Here is a 27,268-nt window from a genome sequence, read left to right as displayed (position 1 = left end):
AAAACACCATAGTGAACTCTGTGCACGCAGCGCTAAGGATTTCATCTGTAGTTAAACTCTTTTGATTTTTAATTTCAAAATTTATTTTGCTAGTGAAGATGAAGGACTTGTTTCTAGCACAGCATTCATACAAATGCTTTGCTTTTGCCTTTGGATAAAACTATGATTAGCAGTTTTAAGCTTTCTGTGTTCTTGGCATCGGGCAAAACAACACAGTCATCATAGCAAATGCCTGACAAAAATATTGAAGTGCGATTGTATTTATGGACTTTAAAGAAGAGAACATCACAGAAAAGTCATAGCTTCAAATACCAGCTGTATAGATTTTTGATAGGGAACGTGGCAGCAACTAATCAGAAAAATTACTGTGGTTTAATTGTTTTTCAACACAGTGTGAAAAACTTTTTCACCCATATATCCTCTCTCCCTTCCCTGTATGATACAGGTGGGTGTGTGCACAAATGTTAAAAGGTGAATGTATGTGCGCAGAGAGATCACAGCCCCTCCATTGCATGAATGATAGATGGTCTACTTGTGTGGGGGGGTTCTCTTAATCTGTTGAACCTCCTTTCTGCTACGTGACTAACGGGCAGTGTTAAAGACAGCAGGAAATCAAATGTGACATAATTACAAAAGAAATGGTTTCCCATGAAGCGATCTAATGTCTTTAAGCCTATGCATTGGAGAGGAAAATGTACCCTTATGGGAACTAAAATTAATGGCTCACCCACCATCCACGCCTTGGAAAGGAAATGTTTGGATGGAACCGGGGTTAAGGTGGCTGAACCGTTTTACTCGTTTTAGCAGACAAGCCAGGATTCAACAAAGCTTTCAGTCAACACTTAATAACAAATATTTGAATAAATCTCTCCTTTATCTTCAATAACAGATGGCATTTGTCTATCCGCTCTACTTGTGTTTGTGGTTTAGGCTTTCCAGCTCACCTGTGTCTCGGTACTGCTCAGAAGCCGATCTCTATACGAACAGGCTTGCCGGCGGCACTGTAGAGGTGACCGGTTCCCTTGGGTCAGGCAGCGTGTGTGGGTGCAGCCCGTGGTGAAGCCCGGCACAGCAGCTAGCAGTGGGTTAACGACGTAACTGTGTCTGCACCACGAAGCAGAGAGCGCCTCGGGGCAAAATCACTTGCTGTTTGAATGCTCTACTTTTTGGAGAGCAGCTCTATGATAATGATAATGACATTGCTCAAGACAGCGAGGACCCTGGTTTTTCAAGTCTCTCCTACTTTATGTAATGCTGCTGTGTCACATTAATACATGCTTCTTAGGGGTTCATTTAAAATACATGGGTGCTGATAAATTACTCACAGCGCTGCTACTGTTACTTTTGCATAATTAGAAAATGCATGAAGGTTTAGAAACTCTAATGATGTGAATATGAAACATCCCCTCTTGCAGTCCACTGGGATTTCTCCATCATTGCCTATATATTGGCCTATTCTGTCTGGAGCTGAAAACTCATTAGACCTGACAGTGTTCAGATCGTGTGCTGGAAGTGCCGTTCTCTGTTAATTTATTACGGGCCAAATCCAGAGCAGGGCTGGTGTGCTGCTCAGTTGCCCAGACAAGACTACTCTGCTAAATATGTCACTGCTGGAAAGATGCCCCTTAGCCTGAAAGCTGACGTAATCCCTCCCTCCGGCTGGCTCCATTGCGTGCTGCCTCCTGCTCCCCAGGCAGACGGACAGACAGACACGCTTGCAGAGCACAGCCGTGCCCATCCTCAGCAGTGCCACCCAGCCCATCGGCTCCCCGCGCAGCCTCGCAGTGCGCTTCCTCAGGGCGAGTGCTCGCCCAGCGCTGGCTCTGGCCACAAATCACAAGAGGATTTACAAAGACAGCTTGTCTCTTGGTAAAGGCTTTCATTTTAATTTCCCAATCAGTATTGCAACGGGGAGGAATGGATGGCAGCAATAAAGCGAGGAGATGAATATAGGCGTAGTCTGAAGTTCAGTATTGTGCCAGGAAAGGACGTCTTAAAATCTTGATTTACATTCTGCTGCTCAGACTGTTACTGACTTGTCAGCGAGGTCTAGGTACAGCCAGAGCGACTCTTCGCTTGTCTGTTTGTATGAGCGGAGCTCACACCAGAAAAGATGTCTGTTAAAGCAGCTACAGCACATTACCTGCCTGCTGCCAAAGCTCATGTTTTCAAAATGACCATGATACACAGGAAGAAAGCCTCAAAACTCCTACAATATTGTATTATTTTTATAGGATAAAGTTTCTTTTTTAATCAGGCCCCTGTATATGTCAGGTGTGGAAAAACTGTGGTGTTGCTGAAGCCTGGAGGGTGTTTTGCAGGCTGCTTCCCCAGCTGCCTGTGCGTGCAGCGCTGCCGCTGACCCTCCTTCCCCACCGCCGCCTCCTCCACGAGCTCCCTGCTGCGCTCCCATCCCTGCTCCGGACAGGGGGGAAATACTGAGGGCTCTCTCCAAAAGAGAGTAACTGTCCTCACAGCCCCCATACAGGGGTTGTCTCGATCTTGATATAGGGGATCCTAGAGGAAAGCGGGCAGCCCCGGGGTTTGAGGGCCTGATCCTTCAGCTCTCTGGGCTTCATTTGCCCCAAATGGGAAAGGAAAATACTATTTCTAAAGCAGAAGTTATAAGGTCATCAATTTGAACAACCAACCAACATGGCAATGTCTCCCATCACAAACTTGGCTGTGAAATATTATTATTTCACCCTTCTTATTATTTCACCAGTTCACCCTTTCTTTTACATTTATGCATATGTTATCAAAGATTTGTGTATTCCTACAAATACACAAACTAGTTTACATATGCATGCTTGAACCTTGCCTATCTGTGGCATCCCACAAATTGGTAAATTGTGGGTAAGAGTTTGGTAGATTTGGGGGTTGGCCTCGCTAAAAGAGAAACGTCCTGTGCATGCTCATGGCATCTGACCTACTTTCTTCTGCCGAGAATGTAATAGAAACAAGAGATTCATGTAATGATGGGATTGATTTTTCTGTCCATATAGGTAAGTAAATTGCTGGCATCACAAGTTATCTGTGGCTAAAAGCTGTGACATTGATCTATTAGACTTTGCCCTATGACCTTCAGTAAATGACATCTCTGCTTTCATGTCCGCACTTGGGAAGGGTGACTAATGGTGCCCTCTGGCCTTCGTGAGACCTATTTTTTCCTTCTCAGTAAAGAGCTTGGAAATCTCAGGCAGAGGGACCTTGCTAATAATATTTATCATGTTCTTATTATTAATGTGGCATCGTTAAGCCAGCCTCCGTGTGCTCCAGAGCTGGCACTGGGCTGAGGGCTCCAGCCACTGTCCCTCGCTCCTCCCAGAGGCAGCTGTGGCAGGGGTGACTCAACGTCAGGCTTGCGGGGGAGCGGAGGGGCATGAAATCAAAGCCTTATCCAAAAGACCAAGTCACCGGTAGCCACTCCGTTGCAGTTTGCCATAATGAAAGTCCAAGAAAGCAACTGCATAACCGATGGATCTCAAAGTGATTCTCACGCCAGGCAATAGCGGTGGTACCAAGGCAGTCTTCTGGCATTTTTACATTCCTGTTTAGTAACTTGCTTTTTAATGGTTCATAAGCTACTAGATTCATTAGCTGCTGTAGAAGAGCTAATTGCACACATGGAAGAAAAGCAATGAGTGATGATAATGAAGCTAAGGTTCACACTTAACTACCTAAGTTCATATCAGTGAGGCGTGCATCTATATAAAGGCAGCATGTATTATTCAGATGGAATACCTGCACTGTTTTTAGTACGGACCTTTGTGTTTTGTATCAGCAACATCTGTCTGACTTAGGGCTATAAATTTCCCTTGTTAAAGAGCTATAAAGTGGTCGTAGGACTGGTGTAGCAGAGGAATGTGTTAGCTCTGCTGCTTTAGGTCCTTTACCGATGTCTCTGCCTACCTTTGTGTGCGTGCCATGGTCAGGATGCTCCGTCCGCTTTGCACTTGTCTCGCTCCCATTTGCTGCGCTTCCCTGTTGGATTTACTGCATTTCAATGTATGCTGGCCTACTCCAAAGTATATTAAAGTTTACGTAGCCTGGACCCAGCCCTGAGACCAGGCAGCTGTAACTGGCTTCCTTCTGGGTTTTCTCCCTCTCCAGTATGCCCATTCCATTTCTTACGCTGATACTGCCCAGCATGAAACGTTCTCCTGTTCTTCCTCATGGCCCAGCTCCTGGATGACTGGGGGGACCTTTCCTTTTTCTCTCCTCCCTCTTTTTTTTTAAGCTTGTTTATCACTCTCTCAGTTTTGAAGACAGAGGTAAAAAAGTTTATCCTCAGTATATTAAACATATAGAGTAAAAAAGGCAGAATATATAAATTAATTTTAAAAGTAAAATTGATTTGGGTGAATTTGGCTTATGACTGGGTGATCAACAATAATCACCTATAAGATAACATTTTGAGCTTCACTGCTGGGAAATAATTTCCTGGTGCCTGTCATAAGAAACAAAGGACCATTTTGATCATTTTAATAAAACATCCCAACCGCGTGCATGAGGCGGACATTGTGAAAAAGACCCGCAGGTCGCAGAGGAGGTGGCAGAGGACAAAACGCTGTAAAATGGGCAAAGGGCAGCCCTGTAACATACTTTAACTGTAGAGGAAAGATGCTGTTTCTTTCAAATATAATAGCTTCACCGCTACTCAGTAGTGGAAGGAGGTGATGCAATGTCACTTTTAGCAGAAGCATGAGACAGATGTCTGCAGAGGGAGAAAGGTAATTCGGTCAATGGGAGAAGGCTTCAGTCACAAAGATATTTTAGAGCTAAATTTAACCAATGTCAGGGAATCGTCCAAGATGTGCTGGGTTTTCCAGTGTGTCTCTAGGTGGTTTGGGATGTGCAAAACTGAAGCCAAGGCATCTGGTCCCGCTCAGCTGGAGCCAGGTTTGCAGGTGCTGGGTTTTTGTTATTGAATGGATTGAAGAAATAACTGCAACTGAGAGGTAAACCTGCCTCCTTTCTGCTGTGTGCAACGCGTGCCCGGCCCATTTGATGCTATGGCACACTGTGGGTTTGTTTGATTTTTCACTTCAGTACTGGAGCCAACCACACATCAAAACTAGGAGAATTAGAATGAAAGACAGTGTTAAAATTGTGAACTGATTGAATTGGCACCTTCTTCTAAAATGAACGCATTGCTACCCAGAAGCGATGTGTATTTAGGTACGGGTTAGTAACAGGCCAAGTGAAGTGACTCCTCAGCACGAGAAAGGGAGCTGCCTACCCCCTTGCACGGTGTGTGTGGCTCATACTCCTGCATAAACATCTCCAAATAAAGAAAAAAGCCAGCACTATTGACAAAGCAAAGTCCAGCTCTATTTATATCTGCAGTAAGGCTGCGATAATGAAAAGACGCTTTAATGTGTCCCAGGGCCTAGATGAAACACTGAAAATGTTGCTTTTAAGAAAAAAATGATAATATCCCCTTGAAATCCTGGGGAAATGTGTGTGACAGACTTCTTGAGAGCAATATCAAAGAAACGAAATAGGAGTTGCAGAGCATAGGGAGTTACTGCAGTTATGGGCTTTGAATTGGTTTAAATCTTTGCTTTTAAGCTTTTTTCCTAAATATCTCTTTAAAAGTAACACTTTAATGAGAGGGAAAATGGTTTACTGCCGCTGAACTCTAGCAGCAGTGCAGATCTGTCAGACCTTACCTTATTTTGGAGTGTAAATCCTTTCTCTACAGTCGCTCCTGCTGCCTGGCCCCTCTCGCAGGTGTCAGACTCCTGGGGGGGCACGCAGGCACTGGCGGGGGCCGGGAGGAGCGGTGTGAACGTCTGCAGAGGAGGACAGACGGGTGAAAATGTTCTTTCAGCACAAGATTTGCAGCTTTATAGTTAGAAAGGAAAGGAATTTTCCTTTCCATAAAGTCTTTTAGGGGCTTCTGGGTTTTTTTTTTTTTGAGGCAACTGGAAACTTGGAAAAAGGAAAATATTTAGTCAAAATACTGTCTTTCATTTCATCTCATTGCATCTTTGACCAGCTTTAGTCAACTGGTTGTCTCATGTCGTTGAGCAGGTGTAAAATACGGCTCCAGGGGCAGAAAATGCCCTCGAGCACTTCTGAGTGGGTTTGCAGGTTCCACAGCTCCGCTGGTGGCACTGTCCCTTTCTCTAAGAAGCCTCATCACAAATCATTATTTTGGCCTCGTTTATGAGTTCAGGGGAAGGGCTGCAAAGAGCAGCACTCACCGAACAGGATGCAGTGGCCAGAGCCCATCACCTCCCTGGTCCCCGCTCCCAGGACATCCCCAGGTCCTCACCCAGGCTCCCCCAGCCAGGCTCTGGCCACTTTGAGACCAACACGTGCCTGATGCATTTTATTTTAACCTTTCCCAGTCAATACCTGCTGTGTTCATTTCTAGCTTGCCTTTGTATCTACTTCTACTAGATCAGACTGCTATACTCATTTAGTTAATTTGATGATAACAAGATATTACGAAAATCCCACTTGGCAGAAGCAGAGGTGGGCAGTGATCATATAGAAATGTACTGATTTTTATTAACCACGTCATCCAAAAGAGTTAAATGAAGGGAGCAAACTATAAAGCTTAGGCTATTTGTTAAAGTTGAAAAGAGATCCGGTTTTGAGTAGTGGAATTTGGTTTTTTGAAGCATGAATGATGATATTCACCCTTTGCCCTTGGAGCAGGGAACGTGCTTGCTTTGGACCATTTGCAGCCCTGAGCGTGCTGTTGGCACGCATTAGATAACTGTTATTATTAACAATGCACAGATGTATTGGCAGTTGCTTTTAGGTAGTCAGGCCAGTTGGAAAGAGTATGAAAGAACTTATTAAAGACAGATATTCTGGTGTGAGTTAGAAGATGAAAAGGAAAAGAAATTCTGGTTTATCTGTGTAATTAAAGGCACACTCTCCAGAGGAAAACAAGCAAAAGCATACATAGTGCATGCCCAATTTTTGAAGGTTAACCACTTTAGCTTGCTGAGAGATAGAAAGACAAAGAGTAAAGCTATATTTTTACCTTCCTTTTGTCCCTTAGGTGCCCATTTGCAAATATAAATGGGCAGGTGCGTGTGTATTATTTATGTTAAAAGAAGATGAAGGTTGTAAGGACAAGCACCTTGAAACTGGGACACGCCAGAATTGCCATTGCTTGGGCAGTCTCTGTGTTGGCCAGCCAGGCTGGTTCTGTTACCTTTCTGCGGGAGGGAGCTGCGCAAGAAGAGCAGGCAGGTCGGCCGTGGGCAGTGCCGTGCCTTGGGCCGTGGCGTGCTCTGCCCGCGCTGCCTGCTCTGCCCACGCTGCCTGCTCTGCCAGCTCTGCCGCTTGCGCAGGTGCACACGGCTGCCACGTGGGCTCTGCTGCCCGCAGGCACAACGATGGTGGCAGCCGCTGACAGCCACCACCTCCCAGCACCTCTGGTAGCCCCGGGGTCCCCATGGCCCCTCCAGCGGGCACCTGGGAGCAGTGGTGTGCCCTGGGCGGCTCCTGGCAGGGAAGGAGGTGTGAAAATGCCCACGTGCATCAAGGGGGTTGTTGGAAAAGCGGGAGACCAGAGTCGGTGTGCTCGGAGAGGGCACCTCAGGCAATCAGTGATAAAGCAGCTAGCAGCATGTTTTAGCTGCTGGCCCGTGGGTGTCTGACTGAGAGCCCCAGTGAGACATCTCTCCTTGGGCAGGACCCACGGTCCCGCTGCTGGCTGGGGCTCAGAGCTGCCCCTGTCCAAACCCAACTGCCCGAGGCTGGCAGAGGCAGCGAGGCAGTGCCATGCGGGGCCAGTGCAGGGCAGCGAGCACACGGTCCCCGCCAGAAGCTGGGCTGCCACGCTTCCCCCGCGTGGCTTCAGAGCCACTGTCCTCATCTCAGTTTATTCAGTGTTTGCTGTTGCAGGGGGAAGCCAGGCAAATCCCCGGATTCCTCCTTTTACCCGCGTAAGGACCATTTCAGGCCCATTTATATCCCCTTTCCTCCCACCGCTTCTTCACTCCTGATGCTGGACGAACGAAGCTGTACAGCCCGTCTTTAGCCAAGAACTGCTCTCAGTTGAAATCCCTCTTGCTCGTTTTTTGCATCCCACCACCCAGCCAGCTCCTAATGAAGCTGTGCTGTATTGTTGTCTCTCTGATTTCCTATTGTCGATTGGGCTGATTTTAATTGGTTTGCATTTTCAGTTGTTTTTCAGCTCATCAGGAAGGATAACTAAAATAAAATCTTGCCCTCCGTGCTCCTCTCCATCCGTCGTAGCGACACTAGCTGAGCATGTTAATCTGAAGAATGGTGAAGGCAGGGCTTAATCCCTGTGAAATGTTTGGAGGCTGGTTGTTAAGCATTACATTATTCAAAACACATTAAATTGTCCTGAATGAGGAGGAAACATGTCTCGATCATCAAGCTGATGGACATTAACAGTATTCTGCCACAAGTTTGTTAAATTTGAACTAGATTTACCTACTGCCTGCCTCATTCCCATTCTGCAACGAAAGCTGTGGACAGGAAACTGGCAAGGAGTAGGAGGCATAAATTCGAGATACCCACAGCTTGGACCGAAAGCCTTATATAAATCCTTTTGATTTCTAGACTTTAGAGAAATATGGTTGGCATTACTGCCTTCTGTCGACCAAGCAGGAAAGTTTAACTGGTAGTCCTGGATACGAATGCTTAAGAGTCTGGAGGTGGCTTTAAGATCTGAGGGTGGTTTAAATGTTACTGGTGGGGAAGAGGGGGAAGGGGAAGTAACACATTTCTCAACATTTCCAGGTTTACAAAACCTGTATGCTGAGCTAGAGGCTGTTAGAATTGGCTCAGTCTCAAAATGAGGAAAAGAGGAAAAAATATTTATATACATGACATGCAAGCAGTTAACCAGCAATTTTTTCAGCTTATTGCTAATATTTGTGTTTGCTATCTTTTAGGAAAATGTGAAACTGAATTTTGAAAGTTTGACTATTGATTCATAAAGGATTTTGTAATTACTATTTGTATCCCATGTATGAGCATCACTATTAGAAGCCACTAGAGCTGTCCTGCTCTCCTGTTTCATAGACCTGTCATCGCCGCTGTGAAAAGCGGGCTCCTGCCTTCCCTGCTCCATACTGGGAACTTGTAATAAGCAAGTGTCGGTGTTCCCTAGCTGCAAGTTAGCACAAAAACCAATGCTGAGGATTTGTGCAAAGAAGAGAGGCTTCTTTTGCATCTGTTGGCCGTGATGGATGAGCTAGGATTTAGCATCCTCCCGCTGGTTCAGTAGCAGAGCTGCATGCAGGTGGATAAACCCACCGCAGAGCAGGAACCGAGGCGCTGGGACAGGCACGCGCCATTTCTCATTCTGACTGCCAGGCTGCCAATTACATGGCAATTAGTAGAATAAATGTCTGAGATATGTTTCCCCCTCCCCAATCATTTTATGGTTTGGTCATTGTTCAGGGGGCAATGTGTCTCTCTCCGAGCTACCTTGACTTTTTTGTTAGCCTTAATCAGTTACAGGGTGTTAATACCTCTAAGCCAACTAAGCCCAAGGAGCTCAGTCCTGTGCCCTTGCCAACATGGCTCTTCATTTCCCTCCTTTCGTCTCTCCCAGAGGTCAAAAATAGCCGTCTACGAGAAAATGTGGTCGTACATGAAGTCGGCCGAGCCCTCGGTGTTCACCAAAACGACGGCGGACGGGGTGGCAAGGGTGCGGAAGTCGAAGGGGAAGTTTGCCTTCCTGCTGGAGTCGACGATGAACGAGTACATCGAGCAGCGCAAGCCCTGCGACACCATGAAAGTTGGCGGCAACCTGGATTCCAAGGGCTATGGTGTAGCAACCCCCAAAGGCTCAGCATTAAGGTGGGTGGAATAATATAACAATATCCATGTTGTTATAGTATTCCACCTACCCTGATGTATTGTGTTGTCATTTTCTTTCTTGTGGATTTTGAGGTAACTTTAAAGTTTAAAATCTTCAATATTCCATGGAGTTAAATAAGACGGTAAATTATGGTTTCGTTTATTTAATGCATCCATTTTTTTAGTGTTCTCTTCGTGTTGTCCTTTCTGATTGTTTGTTGCTGTTTTAATTTTACAGTTCAATGGCTTTTTCAATTTAAATGGTAAAAGCCGAGTTAACCTGCCATATGTGACGAATGTTAACTGCATGATGTGGTGTTCTTGTTACTTTTTTTCTCAAAGACGATTTCCCCATCCCGCACACTTCAGTTTTGAGCAAATGTTATCCTCCATGCCACCTTCCAATATTTAACCCTGTATTTGCTGTACAGACATTTTGATAGCTCCACGTTCTGTGAAATTTTAGCCAATTTGTCCTCTTGTGCTCCTTTTTTTATACGTTACGATTTCCTAAGCATTTGTGCATTTTTTCTTACAAGTTATGTTTTATCGTTTCAAGAAATGCTGTTAACCTGGCAGTATTAAAACTGAATGAGCAAGGCCTCTTGGACAAATTGAAAAACAAATGGTGGTACGACAAAGGAGAGTGCGGCAGCGGGGGAGGTGACTCCAAGGTCAGCCTCAATGTCACCACAATCGGGTACCTTAGCAAAGAGTAATCGGCAAGGCTGTTATTTCACTTCTCAAGGAAAAAAAAACAAAAACAAAACCAAAAAAGAACGCAGATTAAAACGATTTGAATAATTGTGGTGGGGAAAAAAATGCCATTCGCTTGCCCAGTAGCTCTTTCAAAGAAACGGTCTTATTTAATATTGTCAGCAGGCTTGGTCAAGCTTGGAAACCTTATTTAACTAACAGATAGAAAGTCCAGTATTGGTGGGACCTAGGCAGAGCAAATCAGTACTTGTAACTGTACAAGAAATCAGTGATCACATCTGGCTGCCGTACTAACCCCTGAGGACAAGGCTTCGGTCCTTCTCCATGATTTAGCTGTGATGCAGAGTGGGTTTTGAGAGGCTTTTTTTGCCAGGATCAGCTGTGCCAGCACAGACCTGCAGGTGAGAGGGCTCCCTTCTCTTTTGCTCTTTTGGGGAGGGGTCAAGCAAACCAGTATGAGCACATGTTGCTTTACTGGCCTCAGCTGGAGCCCCTGGGAGGAAGCCTGGTCTCTGGAGAAGAGCTGCCTGGGTAGGTCTGGAGCTCAGGGAAGGAAAGGGTGGCTGCTCATCTAATTGCAGCATGGGGTCAAGAGATAAGAGTTAAGCAAGGATCATAGCAAAGACACAATGTTACACACAGGTGGTAGCCACCCGTTAATGGTAAAACAATAGCAATAAGGGTAATGTGTAAGGAGCTAGAGCTTGCAATAGGTGAAGCTGAAATGAGATGTGTTGCTTGCAACAGGGAAGTGTATTGATGCACTAAACTGGAAATGAATCTTAAGGAAAGAGGTTTTGGTAGTTTTGCCTAGAATATTCAAAAGTCACCTTTTGTACACCACTGACCAGTCTTCTGCACACACCTGTGCAGGAGCACTGTGTCTGTGTTTGCTGTGCTTTTTATACAGATGTGGATTAAAGTCCTAGCTCCAGTGACAGCAGTGGCAAAGCTGTCACTGCCTTCTGCTGAGCTGAGGCTTCCCCCAGTCTTTCAGGCAGCCTGTACCGCAGCGAGACTCTCAAAGGTGCTTTAATGAGCTTGTGCATTGCAAAAGTTAACTAGTGTGCTTTCATATTGCCAACCTCACCCTGTAAAACCGGCAATTTGTGCAGTCTTTAACCTGGTGAGAAGCTGTAGCTAGAGTAGGCTGGGTACTATTGGTCACCTTGGGTACAGGAATTGCCAAGAAAATTAATTTAAAATGCAGTGTTATACTGAAAAGTACTGAGATTAATTTTCATAGTGACACTCTCCTACAGCTACTATAACCAGTTCCTTAGGGAACAGTAACTCCTAATCTCTCTTACAAAAATGCTTCAGCTTTCGTCCAAAATCAATAATAACAGTATTTTCAGTAAACTCCAGTTTCGGACAATTACGGCAAATTACTTCTGCATTCTATTAATGAGTTGCTTACAGTTGGCTACGTAGGAAATTGCTTAGCTGCTCACCTCTGGTGTTAGCGAAAGCCACTGTGTAATAATAAAAGAAGGAAAAGCTCTCGAATTCAGGTTTGTTCAATAACCGGAGGTCTGCAGTGCTCAGCAGCAGCCTGGAGATGAGTGCAAGCTTTTTTATGCTTTTTAGCTCTACTGCTCATCCTTCACGCAACATTTTTATGTAACATTATACTTGCCAGTATATTAAATGTTTAATATTCTCCTGGGATCCAGCACTGCATTGTCTAATGCTGCCTCCATGAAAAAAACCTCTTTGTACAAACCAGCTTCAATGAACTTCATTGCTTTGAGTTCATTGAATTAAACCCAGCCAACGAATGCTTACAGCCCGAAGGAAACTAAAAAGCATTTTAGAAATGGTCATAATTAGGGCAGGGTCATCCTTCTATTTTTGCTTGTGTTGAAAGACCTTTTACAAAGAGCGATCCCATCCGTTAGCAAGCCCTTGGCCCTGCTGAGTGAATGTTAGGGGAGTGGAGTCAGGTGTGCTGTGATACCAGGGACAGGTATCCAGCGAAGAGGGAAGGGGAGCAAACACGATGACGTGTGTTTTGCTGTTTTAATCCGTAAATCACAAAGCGCTGTCTTTCTGCAGTTTGTCATAACATGCTGTGATGAAGGACTACTTGTTTGTTTGAGCTACAGACGTTGGCTCTCGGGGGCACGGCTTAGCCTGCAGAAGTCCCCAGGGAGGAGAACGTCGGTCAGAGAAGACCTCCCACAGAAGACTAAGCTAGGGGAGGCGGGGAAGGGGTTAGTTGTTGTTTCTAGAGATGTTGTAAATCAAAGGGCTTTTTTGTTACAAAGTGGTAGCATTTTGTAGGCACTGAATGCTGCAGGCTGCGATGCCGCAGTGTTGCAGCAGACAGGCAGATGCCTTCCCGGCAGCGCACACCCCTGTCATCGGCCACCAACGCCGAGCTCAGGCTGTGCCCCAGCCCCGTGGGAGCCCCGCTGCCCTCTCGGGGAAGGCGGGCACCGGTGCTGCTGTCCTGGTGCCATGGCCCTGACAGTCTCGCTGGCCTCTCTCCTCCTCTCCATCCTCCCACCAGCAGCCTGAGTTGCCCTCATCATCTATCCCATCTCTGCGGTTAATTGTTTATATGAACACAACTTCATTTATATAGCATTTCAGAGGAGTCGCTTCAAAACTGTTCTTTTTTCCCCTTTTCCCCTAAAGGCGGTGGTAGCTGGGGGGAATCGGAGAGGATGGGGTGGTGAAGGTGCCGCAGGTGGAGATGCAGACCTCGCGCCCCGTCACACAGGGCGGCACGGGGACCATTACTCACTCGGGGCAGCTCTCTCTACCGGTGAAGCTGACAGACCACCTCTCTTAGCTTCGCCAGTAAAGACCCAGGCTTGGGAAATTGCTGCCCCGAGTTTGTAAACAGCCACTTTCTACCTACTGCCAACGAGTTGTGTGTAGCTGTGAGTCCTTGCAGACTGATAGTGCCATTTTCTTAAGCTGAATTCCTCTGTGCAATCTGATATTCTAGCTTGCGCTGAAAGCCAGAGGTAAGTATGCAGCCTGTTTGCTCGTGCCAGTGCCCATCGTTGTGCCGCAAAGGACCCAGTCACCCAGAAAATGCCCTCCCGTGCTCATCCTCCCTGCGGTTTAGCATGCAGCTTGCCTGCGCTTGGAGACGAATGATACCGAGTTGTGAGTTCACCTCTTGTTACCGTACCTTCATCGCCACTGGAAAATTAAACAGTGACTTCAAATTACACAAAGATTTTGAGTCTTACAGCGGGAAAAAGAAAAGGTATTCAAGTGACTTTCTGCAAGTTTTTTAACCTGTTTGGTTACAGACTGTAAGGTTAGTCCTCTGAGCATCCCATGCCCCTGGGGTCCACTTGTAATTTAAGACTAAAGAGGTTGTGCTGTTTTAATGAGATTTTTTTTAAAGGTCTCAGCTGACATATGTCTCATTTTCAGTGCTACCAGTATACACCAGCGCTGGTGCAGAGCAGAGGGTGCCAGTCTGCCCTGCAGTATCTTGGCTGTCAGTACTGCCCTGGCAAAGGCAGGTACCCATTTTGGTAGCGGTCCTTATTTAAGAAGTCCGAAGGGGAACGTGCTCCATCCATATGTAATTTGTCTGTGATGCACGTCAATACGTGTGGGCTGACTTGGCTGGTGCAGGCATTTTGGTACATGCATCAAAATTTGTTCACTTAGCTCTGCTAAATGAGCGTGAATTTAGTTTCATCTGTTGGATTTGTGGCAAAATTATACCGTCTTCAGATTCCCTTATACATGTGAGCTGAGTTCTCAATCATGAGAGAATGCAAAACAGCAGTTATAAAAAAACCATATTCCAGGAAATATGTTACAGTGTATTACAAGTTTGGAAACTAATTATTTTATTTATTATACAATCCTATAATCTCAGAGCTGAGTGATGGCTGAATAGGAATTTAACAAGAAATAGACAAAAGGGGATGCAGACGGTGGTAGCAGGCTGAGTGACTTAAGTGAAACTAATTATTCAGTTGCATAGGAACAATTTTCTGCTAAGATAAATTTCTATAGTTTCGCTGTTGATACATTTCTTGTATTCTGATACCTTCACGGTAACATTTAATGACAACCAACACAGAAGGAGATTGTCTGAATGCAGCATCTCGCCAACTTCACACGCCAAGATTCCTTGCTAATTATTTGACTTAATTTCTTTAATGTATTCTTTTTTAGGCTGATATCTCTTTTGGAGTACATCTGTGAAGTGACATGCGGTGTAATACTACATTTTTCAGTTGTTTCTTTTTAATCGTAGGATTACTTTTCCGGCGTGCTAGTTGAGTTCTGCCCTCAGAGCCATGCTCCGTAAAGCATCACATTCCCAAGCCCTTCCAAACTGTGAGTGTGGCCATTAGCAGATGGGATTTGTTCCCCCATTTCTCTGTGCTATTTTGCTTTGATACATTTTCAGCACAGCCGTTAGCATTTGCGGCATAATTTTTTTTAAGTGGCATATTTTTAGAAGAAATCTGTTATGCATTATTTTAGATGATACCTGACATCTAAAGAGCACCATTGCCAAACGTGTTGTGCTTTAAAAAGAGCATTTGGGGAAATGGCTATCTTAAAAAGATGCAGCACAATTTATTTGAGCAATTTGCTTGAAATTATGCTCATCAGCATGAATTTACTTGCCACCCATTCTAGTCCTGGGTTATGAGCTGGAAAAAGATAAAATGGCTGGTCAGAGCCAGTGATAGTAGCACAGAGCTAATTCATGCTCAGAGCTAGGAAAGTAATATGAAATTATTGTATTGTGCAAATTAGTGACAAAGCAAAATAATACTTTAAAAGGAAGACATCAGAATATTTGTTTAATTGACAGCTATTACTTCATAGCATATTAGGAAATAATACTGGGTATGTTTTGTGCCAATAATGAAGTCTTAATGCTCTAGCAGTTCATCGGAGCATCTCGCTTAGAGCATTGCCAAGAAGGGCAGAGAGCCTGCTCTAGTTTGCAGAAATGTCTGTGCCGTCATGCAGATCGTTTGAGGGTATTTTCCTGGGAATGTAACTAGCAGACTCAGAACGAGAATTTGGGACGAGCAGGTTGCCCAGGCTGGGACGGAGCTGGTGGAGTCAGGGCTGGCATCTAAGAACTGGGAACCATTTTGTTTTGCCTGTATAACCTTCAGCATGGTGGGGACTAGCTTTGCTGCCTTGACAAAGCCAGACCTGAGCGTGCAAGGAAACGTGCTTGGGCAGCGTTAACTACAGCCGAGCCGGGCCTCGTGCAGTGACACGACGTCCTGCCTTTATGGCCACAAGAAATCTTAGAGGAAGACTTGTGACTCATGCACTCATTTCGATAATACCTGTGGTGCTTAACAGTTAATTTCCATAAATTGCTTGCATGAGTCATTTATCCTGCATTGTAAGCATCAGTATGGGAAAAGCCGAAGCAGAGCTCCTTGGGACTGGAAGAGGAAAAAGGAAAACCAGGAGCTCAAAGTGGGCTCCCAGCAGCAGGAGCAGGGCCCCTCCTTTGAACGCCTCCCTGGGGGTCTGGGCTTGGCTGTTTCCTCTTTAATGGTAACTGCTGTCACTTTACATACGAAGGGAAAAGTAAATGCCTTTCTTCTTCTTCTTCAAAGTAATTCTAATGTTTCAGCATTGAGCTCAGGTGGATGCAGGCACTTGTGCTGCTCTGGCGGATTGCTCTGCGCTCCCTGGCACTGTAATCATGGGTCGGACACCTCTAGCTTTCTACACACGACGTAGCTGTTCTGTGAATATCTTGTGTAGCCTTTGGACTAAGCAGCACCTACCTGCAGCCCACTGAGGAGCCCAAGGGCAGGAGTCACAGAAGAAGCCGTCCCAAGAGGAAAATAAATCATAGAAGACGGGGGGAAAAATGGATGTTTCTAGAGGCAAAAGAAAGAGAAGGTGAGGGGATAGCCTGCACACAAGGTAAGTTGAGTCTCTTGCTCATATCCGTCCAGGTTAGAAAGGATCCAGGCAGCGACAGGAAAGATCCACTTTGCTGTTTCAGATGTTGTAGGTTTGAGTGTGACATTAAGCATCTGCCCTCCCTTATTCTGCCTCCCTGTTGGGTTCTTCCTCCCACCCCCTCGCCACATCTCTACCTCAAGTCTCAGGCACTGCTGTAAATGAGCTCCAATGACTTGTTATGGCTTGCATTTCCTAATCCAATAGGCATGTATTATTGCATTAGCACTTGGCTATTATTGGCTACACTATTAAATCATGATCCTGTTAGTACAGAGTTTAATTTGTTTGAGTTACATTTATGAAACGTATAAATATACTTTCCTAGAAACGGTTGCTGCTGCCAAACACAGGCTGCAAACCCTCTGCAAAGAGTGGAGGAACTTGCAGTCTCAGCCGGTAACACATCTGACTCCGTGCAGGGGTATTCAGAGTGTGTGTAGGTGTTACAATGGCATCGTGCATCTGTGTGTGTCTTCCACGTTGCAGCAAATACAGCATCAGTTAAAACAGCTGAATTTAAAATGCATACCTAGTTACTGCAAGGCAAAACCCCACAGATTCTACAAGGATATGGTGGTTGCTTCAGCCTTCCTCTAAGAAAGAAAGGCAAGAAACCTTGAACTGACCAAAAGAGCACTATTTATGGAAAAACACAGTAATGAAGACTAGAAAAAAGTTCTGTTATGGAGAACTACTGCAGCTACTAAATACTCAGCAGTAACTAAAAAAACCCGTCCCCTGATAGATCATTTGCATAGCGTTCAAATGGCCATTGCAGAACCTGTGTTGAGCACCTTTTGCAAAGCCTCTCGTTTACAGGCATTTGCCATCCGAGCAGAACTGCCAGCCAGTGTGCCTGTGCAGGGGTCACTAGTGCCCTTGGAACAGAAGGAATCCTCGCGGGCTGACACACCGTGTCAGTACGGCAGGAGAAGCCACCGCCTGTCCCCATCTCCCACAGCTGCTGGCTCTGTTGCTGGCAATATCACAGCATAAACAAATTTTAAAAACTACTTTGTGTGCTGCTTCATAGATAAGATTTTTGTCATGTCATGACACCAGTCAGCACCAAAAGGCACAGAAGAGGCAAAATATACATTGACCTCCTGAAGGAGGGTCCCAGCCCAGCTGTCGGTGATGGCCGTGGCTGAGCCCATGGCCAGCGCTGGCAGCTGGGGAGCTGCAGTCCCGGGGCGCTGCTCACCGGCACCCGGGGCACATCTTGAGCAACGGGAACCGCTTCTGGCTCTGTTCCTATTGAGGAAAAACAACATTCCTCTTCTTCCTATTGAGGAAAAACAACGTCCTTCTGCCGGGGGATTTATTGCTGTGCCTGATGCCTCCGAGCACTATCCCAGCCATCAACATGCAGCGTATTTCTTCGGTGGCTGGGGGATATATGGGCCTTGAGGCGCCAAGTTTTAATCTTCTAATTTTGAAAGCTCTTTGTCTTTTCAAACTAGATGGCTTTCACTTTTATCCCTTCCTCTGCCCACCCATAAAGCATTTCAATCCCTCAAATGTTAAATCTTGTAGACGTGCAACTGCTGGTAACACAGGGCAGGGAAAAAATGGTGCAGGTATGAAATGGTAGCAAAGAGCAGGTGAGCGTTCATTTCTTAAAGAAGAAATGCCTGGTGCTTTTTCTGTGAATATTAAATGTCCAGTGTGAAATACAGAAGATCACTTTTTAAGACAGAAGGTAACAAATAGGAATTGTGAATGACCGTATTTTTTTATGCTCATATTTTCAGGGCTCTGTTCACTCCTGCTTGAAGTACCAGGTAACTCGAGTCTTGGAACAGACATAGTGGGTTTTAATAACGAGCCCGTTTCCATCCAAAATCTTCCCCTCCCTCACATGTGGATGCGTAGCAAAACATGAAGTTGTGGCATGGAGACATTGCTAAATTGGTAAATTATGACAGGCAGATAGATCTGATCTCGGAAAGAGCAGAGCACTTGGACAATGCATTCACCCGCAGGTTTTCTATCTAGTCTGAAGTTATTTCAGTAACAAGATCTGACAAAAAGTCCATTCAATAGTTACAGATCAGGCTGGGATTTATAGAGCTTGGGGGAATAAAGTGCCTTATTTGATTTAGATGGGTCTTTAACCTCAAGCAATGCCCTCTAGAGAATAATGCTGGATTTGGTATCTCTTCCTGGATTGTTTCTATCTTTATATTTTAATGATACCAAGATGGTTGTTAGTGAGATTTTTATGGTATCCTGTCAAATTAAGCAGAGTGCCTGGGCTTGATTTCTGCATTTGTCAGTGCCCTGTGCTGCCATGCGCTCGCGCGGGCCAGCTCGGGAATGTGTGGCTTTGCGGGGTTTCTCTGGAATGCTGGATGTGTGGGGATGAAATCTCGGCACAAAGTAATGGTGCAGCCGTTCGGCGTCGTTCTCCCTGTCCCCTTCAGATATTTACCTCTCAGAGCATGGTAAAGGTGACACTTCCCACATGTCTGCAACAAGCTTCAGACTCTGCTTCCCCTGAAGTTAGTGGAGATTTGCCAGTGATACCAACAGGAACAATTAATTCAGTGTTTCAGTAGTTTTACCCTAGAGGATTTTAGGAAACATTTTGAATTAAGAACATGATTGTTTCTTTGCGTCTTAGTCCACTTGCCTTCCCTCTGACACTATGAGGTGGATTTTAGAAACCCAAACATTGGATGTCTAAACTCTTGGCGGTTACAACGTCGTCGGTTGGTTGGGTTGTGCTGACGCCAGCAATCCCACGGATGCTGCAGCCAGCAAGGACAGCTTTGGTCATAAGAAACAGGAGAAAAATGCCTGCTGCAGAAGTGAGTGTGCTCTAAATATGTCAGATTCCTAAATTAAAGGGATTAGGTAAAAATAACAGGGATTAAAAATAAAACAAGTCAAAAAACACTTTACAGTGTACTAACCAAGACCTGGTACCACCATGGACTTTTGCCTCCTTCACGTCACTGGGATTTGGACGGGCGGGTGAAGAGCCCTTTGCAGGGGATGCAGCTCTTGGTCTGACTGCACGGCTCAGCAAGGGTCGCAGGCTGACTCGGAGGGAGGACGTCACGCTTCATTAATCTTGCAATCGTCAGAGGGCCGCATTTGCCAGAAACCTCCTGTGGCTTTTTGTTGCTCTGATCCCACAAATCAGCAATAAACCTGGCCTAGCCAGATATGAGACCAGATTTACAGCTGTTCTGCGCCTCTGCGGTGTGACACAGCTGGAGCCCAGGGGTGCCTTGGCGCTGCGATTTTGCCTCCCCTGATGTACCCAAACGGCCAGTGCCAGGGTACGTGAAAACACAAACAGCTTTGCTGTAAATGCCGCATCCCTCATGATGTGTGCCTGCATTTCCACAGTGCTTCTCCAACCAGAGTTACTTGGCATCTGATGGTGTACTGGTGGGAAAAAAATGAAAAAGAGCATGTTAGTGGCCACACAGGATTTCACATTGTGGCAGATGCGGTATTAAGCACATCAGGAACTCGCGTCGTTGGCCTTCTAGCCAGACCTGTTTGCAATGGACGGGGCTCCTGTTGCCACGTTTACCATACGTTTGGAGCCAGCATCCATCTGCCTTGTGAGGGGGATCCCCATTGCCACTGGCCTTCAGTTTCTCAGCTTCGTCACTGAGAGAGCTCTCTGTCCCTGGGCGAGATGGCGCACCTCCCTCCCCAGTGCCGCTGGGGATGCAGACGTCCTGCACTGCAGAAGCCACCGAGCCCTCCTGTGTGGGGACAGCTCGTAAGAGCAGTGGAGCTGCGGTGGTCGGAGCTCTTCCCCAGCGGTTGGCGTCCTCCTCAGGCAGCCGGGCAGCCGGGCATCCCGCCCCAGGCATGAGTGGAGAAAGAACATTTTCAAGACCAGAGAGAAGCTCTAGCTGTTGATGTTATTCTGGTCTTCCTTCAAGCTCATGGGTGATTTCTTCACTCTCTGTCCCCAAAAAAGCTACATTTGGACTGTCAAGATGCTGCAAGCAACAGTGCTGAGAAAATACCCTGTGCACCAAATATTCTACGGAACATCAGAAACTGGCTGATGATGGGTGGAGGAACACCTGCAGTTTGTGGCCTGTAAAACCCAGGTGGCCCAAGGTGGCAGGTCAGCCCTCGGGCAGCCCCATTGCCTGGGAGATTCAGTGCAACCCATGCCCTGCCCACCCCGTCCTGCGTGACTCCGAGGAAGCCTTTTAATTAGTGCTCTGAAGAGCCTTTACTTGTTGCACCTTTTCTTTGCAGCTCCCTTTTCTGAAAGATTGCGTCTAAAAATTCTAAATTAATTCTCAGCAATGGTTCATCTGGTTTGAGGGAACAGTGTGCTGTCTGCCACGTTCATTTGCTCTCCTTGGCAATGATGATTTTTGGGTATAACATTTATATTACATCCATTAGAGCATAGAATGGGATGTGAATTATCCAACACTGTTCCAATCACCACTTAAATCTTTATTGATTGCAAGTAATAAACATAACTACGGTGTTGCCGAGACTTTATGCCACTCAAACACCGGTTACACACAGCCGACGAAAGTCTATGGATTATCGAGTGAGATTTTCGAGTCCCAAAGTGACTTTTGCTCCTAAATCTCACCTGTAGTCGTCACCGGCTCTTCTCTGTATCGCCTGCTGTGACTTGTGAGGAGCAACCCAAACACTGGGCTACAGAGCCACTAGCAACAGTACATCCCATCGCTCGTTCCTTGAAAATGGCCCTTTCCTGGCAAGATTGGGATGTTCTTTTCCTAAATTAACAGCACTTTTCCAAGAAGCTGCTCAGACTCTTCTGCACAGTCCGAGTTCGTTCAGGGAAGGGTCCTCTTTGCAGCACTGGCACGTAAACACGATGGCCAGTAACTGGAATCAGATTGCCAAAAGAGCAACCTGGCAGCTTTTGCAGTTGTATGCGGGACTTAGGCCTGCTGGGTCTCTTTCTTAAGCCGGTAGAAGCTAGAGTGATGGCACTAGGTAAAAATATCTGTTTTCAGGTTATCTACTTTATGTAGGTGCAGGTGAAATCATGAAAATGAACCTAAAAGGTCATTAATCAAATTAAAAACCTGTCATGATTTATAATTTGAGAGGGGCAGAATTTCTACCTTCTCACATTTGGGACTGATAAAGAACTGTTTCTTTGATGATTAATTTACTTTTCTTCTACTTCAAATTTGTTCTGGCCAGAAAGAAAGTTCATAATGCCACCAGTTTTCTCAACGGAGATAAAAATTACTGCAACTAACCTGAAAGCGGTGCTGTGGTGAGAGGAGGTGGGGCAAGAAGTCCCTCAGACAGGGTGAGGGTGTCTCAAAGAGAAGTAAGAAGAGAGAGCAGATGGGTTCTGCATCATCGTGTTCCCTTTTCCATATGAATGGTGTGGATGGATAATAGATAATAATGAAATAGAAACATAATAGATGCTCTACGAAGAGCATATAGCAGCTCTTTCTTCCGAGGGATGATCTCATGCATCAGCGTGGGGAACATACTCAGCCTGGAAGCAATGCTTGTTTTTATGCAAGATCATGACAAAGGAGTGCTGTAGCGGTTCCTGAATTTGGAGGGTGAGGTGGCCAGGATTTTTAAACTGAACCTGAAGCTTTGGGGACCTAGTTCAGAGGTGAGATTTTAATGAGTCAGTGCACATCGTTTTTCAAAAATCAGTTTGTCAGCATCGTCCTGTCACCTGGGGCCACCCAGGGGGTGCAGCAGGACTTTTGGGGCTGGTGTCCCGAGCCAAGAGGGGCTGAAACGCAGCAGGGAGCAGGCCGCAGGGCCACAAGGCAAAGGGAAGAGGAGGTCCCCTTTGAGATGGTGCCACATTACATTTGGAAAAAAGACTGGCACCACTTTTTTTCTAGCAGTATCTGATGGCTGAAGAGGGGAAGGTAATGCTGCCAGCACCCAAGCGGGGTCTTCTAACAGGGGAGCAGAGAAAACAAACTGCTGAAACACCAGTAAAACCCATCTCTGTCCCACGTGCAAAATCATATTTGCAGCAGACTCTGATAGTGAAGCCTGTGAGAATAGATGGGCACCAATCTTCTTAACACTATGCCTCTCTTAAATAAGTCAACCATAGCAAATGGCTTAATTTGCCGTTGGGGGCAATACTATTCAGTATGAGGCACCTGGTAGTGTTTCTCTAGACTTAATTCTTGCCGTCATTTGTAGATGTCAGCAGAAAAAGTCTTAGCGGGGTTTGGTAAAGCTGCCCAACAGATCCAGCCTCATGTGGTTAAGCCTGGATCAGCCAAACCTGCTACATCTGGATGAAAAGCACAGGCAAGCAAACAAAAAAATCTTTCTGTTACGGTGAGAAAGAAAAACACTGCAAGTTTCTGCCCAGGAATACCATCTTATGACATCTGAAACACTGACATCCCGCTCCTAATTGCCTCAGCTTGTTTTCTTGGGCGTACAGAGCACAACAAGAGAGCACAAGCTCTCAAACCTCTGAACATTTTACTTTGATAAAGGCAACCAAACTACTAGAGAGCTGGGCTGGAAACCACACGGGGGGAGATGAAAAAGAATCCTGTCATAAATTAAAGGCAGAGGAAAAACAGCTGAAGCCAGCTGGGAAAGGGCCGAGGACCTCATAGGATCTCTTGTACAGCCCAACAACAGCAACCTAATTAAAAAATAAGCTGGAAAGCACAAAATCATCCCAGGAAAAAGATAAGGAAATTGAAGACTTTTGAGAGAGAGACCCAGAAACTGAGCAAATGATCCTCTGAGCCATTTTCGGGGTGGCATAGCTGGCTGGGGGGGCAGGTGGGCGGCTGGGACACAGCCTTCCCGTGGGACCCGGGCAAGTCATTTGGTCTCTCTGTTCCTCGGCCTCTAAGGGAATTAAAAAAAATCCCCCCCTCAAACAAACAGGGCCGGGGCAAGCTATGAAAAATCCTCTTCTTACAGCCAATGCCCCTCGCTCCCGGAAGAGCCCTACGCTTCCTTCTGTAATAGCAAACAAAACACTTTGCAACTTGGTAGCCTTCGACCTGCCGGCGTGGGCAGGGTGCTGGCGCTGCCCGAGGGCCTTTTTTGGGACAGGCTGAGTTGCAAGCCGAGGCGTGGTACGGAGGATTCGCATTCAGTGTGCACTGCTGAGCGCTCGGCGAGAGAAATACCACGATCCAGACGTGCCCTTCTGCACCTCCATCAGGATCTCGGCCAAAGCCATGCCTGACTCTGACTATTAAATTGAACAAGGCTAGACAGCTACTCAGAGATGAGCACTCGGGAAATGTACCAGCAGCCAGGCTCACTTTTCAATGTATTTACTTAACTTGGGAATTTGGGAGCTGAGGAGTCCGTCCCGCACCAGCTCACATTGCGGGTGAAGCGCTGGACCGGGGCTGCAGAGGCGTCACGCCTGCTCCCACCATCGGGTCGCTCAGATCCTGCTGCGCGGGGGAGCAGCTCGCGCATTAAGAGGTCTCGGGATTAATTTCCTGGAAGCAGACAAAATTGTTCCTTAGGACTTTGATCAAACAAGCTGCATTTCATGCTTCATCTGTGAAGCACAAATTAGTGCCTTTTCTAGCACATTGAGAGGGCTTCTTCGCTCAGGTACACGCTGTTCATCCTGGTGCCCTGGCCAGCAAAATAGCGGAGCCGAGGGAGGCTGGGAGCTCGCTCAGGCAAACGTCCAGGTCGCCTGCGTGCTGGGGAGATGGGACGGGCTAAGGCAGGGGAGCTTCATGTCAGACTTTCCTCCCCCAGTCCCTCCTTACACAACCTGCCCATCTCATACCAGCTGCCCGCAGTCAGCCCCCGTGCCAGGCAGGATGGGTGACAGCCCCCAGCACAGGATCACCCCGGCATGGTGACGGCTCCGCCGGCAAAGGGTCGGTGGGTCTGAAGCATGCAGCGGCTCCTCGGCGCTTGTGTGCCCGTCCTGCTCTGCTCCTCGTGCCAGGACAGACGGACTGAGCAAATCACCTCTTTCCTACCCGGGCTGAGGTATTGCAGTACCTCACCTGACAAATAGGTCCATGACAAACTGTAGTCAAAACCCCAGTTTAGGCAAATTCCCATCTGTTTAGTTAAGATAATTTTGGTTTACTACTTTTTTTTTTTTTGGCAGTTACGTGTGTGCAATTAACTGCAATCTTGGCTTAAAAAAAAAATAAAGCACCCTAATTAGCATGTTAAGCCTCCTCATTTCCCAATACTGTATGATGTTGTGAAAGCTAATCTATAATGTATTGGATGTTATGCAAATTCTCTGTACTCCATATGGGGTTTATAAAGGCATGCAAATTAAAAATAGTGTTTGGAATAGGACTGGGGGGAGGGGAAAATTTGCACAATAAAATATGCAGATAGGAGAAAAGGTGTTTATAACCTTCTCCCTATTATTTGTGTATTCTCAGCTGCACAATGCTTTTCAAAGCGGAGAGATGTATTGCATAAAATCTCTCCAAGTTGGACAGTTTTTAAATGAAATTTAAAATGAGAGCACTGTTCTCTAAGCAATAATCCTCACCACTCTTTCTGCTGGGGCTTGTAATGGGTAGGTAAAGGCACTCAGCTTTCACTGACTTGCATTGCAATCATGCACAGCGTCTTGTCGCGTATTTGCCCAAGTGTCACCGAGGGCCTTGTCACAAGACAGCTGCCCAGGAGGGTCCACGGGGGTGGCTTGGCCAGGGCCTGGCCGGTCCCCATCGGCATCAGCCAGCAGGGCAGGTACATTACCTGCGGCACCCAGGGCGTTTGCAGTGTCTGTGGAGCGTGCTTTGATCCCGTTGATATTTTATAGCCCTGCGTATAGGTGGATGCAAAGGTAGCTGCAATACAGCTGGTGTTTTACGATGCTGCCGGCTCCTGGTGCAGGGGCTCCGTGCCTGCTGCCAGAGCCGAGCCAGCAAACGCGTTCGGTCTCGTGCGGCTTGTCACCGCCGCCCGTCGGCTGTGTCCGGCTGAGTGCATACAGCCTTCCCTGATTGATACTTAATTAGATTACAGCTGCTGCTTAAAAATAGCCATTTTACAAAAATAAAATCTTGGCTGGTGTCAAACCGAGCCCTGTGCAGACCAGGAGGAGTGGTGCTGCCTCTGCCTGGCCAGCCGGGAAGCTCTGCCAGCGCAGGCAGTGCCGGCATCGCTGCCGCTGGGACCAGGGACCAGCGGTTCTCCCCACCTTGATGCCTTTTCCCTGCTTTTGCCCTCCCTGCTGGCCTCAGTAATGCCATGCTGGATCACGTTGGTGCAGCCCTTGGGGCATTCAGCTCAGGAGCTCTTGAACATGCTCATTTTTCTCATTGTACCCCACGACCTGCCTGGGCTCGGCCGAGCGCAGCCTGTCCCCCTCTGTGGGCTGCCACCCTCCAGGGTGGCTCTCATGCCCACTCTCCTCCTGAAGGGCACGTAGCACCTCCAAGGGCAGCACTTTCCATCGTCAGCTGCCGACAGGTCTCACCGCCATCTCAGAGGCAGCTTCTTGGCAGATGAGGGAACGGGGCTTTTCTTCACCAGTTGCTGCTTCCAGTATCTACCTGCTCCAGGCATGGCAGGGCTCAGCCGCTCCAGCTGCCCGAGAGCTGTGAGCCCTCCCAGCCTGGGGACATTTCCCTAAATGCCGCCATGTAATTAAGGTGCTTTGTATAGGTTGTGCTGCTCTTTCTCTTGAGTCTCTTCCGCTCTACAGTCACGCACTTTGGGCAGGAGTGGGAGAGAGGCAGGGAGCAGCGAGAGCGAGCAGTGAGGCTGGCACCGGGGCAGACGTGGGCTGAGCTCCTGCGTCTCCTCCGCTGACCGCAGGCATGGGTGGCCCCACAGCGGGGCATGTTGCACGGCAGCTGTGTGTGTGTCTGCCTGGTGTTACCCCACACAAAGTAGCACAGCATCGTCGAGGATACAGACTAAGGACCCGTCCCTTTCCTCCCTGCCGGCTGCCCTGCATGGCCATGGAGCAGAGATCAAAGCTGTTCGAGCAGGAGCAGGAACTGAAGATGTCCCTAACACAGGGAGGCTGTCTCATGAAAATGGGCAGGAAAAACCCCAAGACATCACACGAGGAGGAAATGGAAATTACAAAACCCAACTGAGAGCTCCTCAGGCATTGCTTTCCCACAGGGAAGGGACGAGCGAGCTCAGGTCCCCTGGGCTTGCAGGCTCTTGGCAGCATCACAGTCAGCAGCTCCCTTCATCCTGCCAGAATTTCCCACCCTGGGCACTTTCAGCCAGCGTTTCCGTGTTCACTCATTTGTTTCATAAAGGTCTGCATTTGCTTATTTTCTGCTGCAGTTCCCTGGAGCAGTGGAGTTCAGGATGCAGCAGCTCCAGGGGAGAGCAGCCACCCGCGTGGTGCCTCCGAACGTGGCCCCTGCAGCGGCAACTGCAGGAGCTGGAGAACGCACCGCCGGCAGGGAAACAGCCGTGATGGCTGGCAAAACCTCCCTCCATGACACCCGCCCTGGGGTTTTTTGCTTTGCAGACGTGCGCGCACACAGCCCCGCCGGGTGCGGGGGGCTGCCCGGGGGCTTGGAGCCACAGGCGCTGTTTTACCGTAAGAAGCCACAGTTGCTCGTTGGTGGGGCTTGCTGTCTGTTAGTGCAATACGAGGGGTCCTGCTAGATCAAACCCACCATAATCCATAAAGCTACTGTGAGTGCCTGTGATTGCAACAAACTGGGAAATTGGACTTGCTTTGTTTCTGCTGCCTTCATTTAACAGTGAGTGCCGATTACTCAAAGCGATATGGGCAGGACCTGGTAATATAGCGTTGCTCTAGCATTAACTTAAGGGGATGATCCAGTTGCCTGCAGTGTAAATACTTTGTGGCCAGGAACCCTGC

The 27,268-nt window shown here is 47.1% G+C and overlaps 1 protein-coding gene across 6 annotated transcripts in view; it reads left to right on the top strand.

Annotated features, from left to right (window-relative positions):
- Positions 1–27,268, top strand: part of GRIA3 (glutamate ionotropic receptor AMPA type subunit 3) — a 160,153-nt gene that overhangs the window by 127,071 nt on the left and 5,814 nt on the right. For 3 of the 6 annotated variants that reach the window (XR_015702587.1, XM_087748577.1, XM_087748576.1), the window contains exons 13-14: positions 9,563–9,810; positions 10,370–10,484. Coding sequence is in view for 3 of the 6 variants with exons in the window: in XM_087748577.1 (XP_087604703.1) it covers positions 9,563–9,810; positions 10,370–10,484 (363 nt within the window). In the remaining 3 variants the exon portion in view is untranslated. Of the gene's footprint in view, positions 1–9,562; positions 9,811–10,369; positions 10,485–13,486; positions 27,147–27,268 lie in introns of all 6 variants that reach the window. The other 3 variants (XR_015702589.1, XR_015702588.1, XM_087748578.1) reach the window with 3 other exon arrangements.

Source organism: Nipponia nippon, unplaced genomic scaffold (genome assembly GCF_047370975.1).
Source record: "Nipponia nippon isolate SJK-2023a ecotype South Korea unplaced genomic scaffold, ASM4737097v1 scaffold_12, whole genome shotgun sequence".
NCBI lineage: Eukaryota > Metazoa > Chordata > Aves > Pelecaniformes > Threskiornithidae > Nipponia > Nipponia nippon.
The sequence above is the reverse complement of the archived record's forward strand: the minus strand, read 5'-3'. Positions and strand labels throughout refer to the sequence as shown.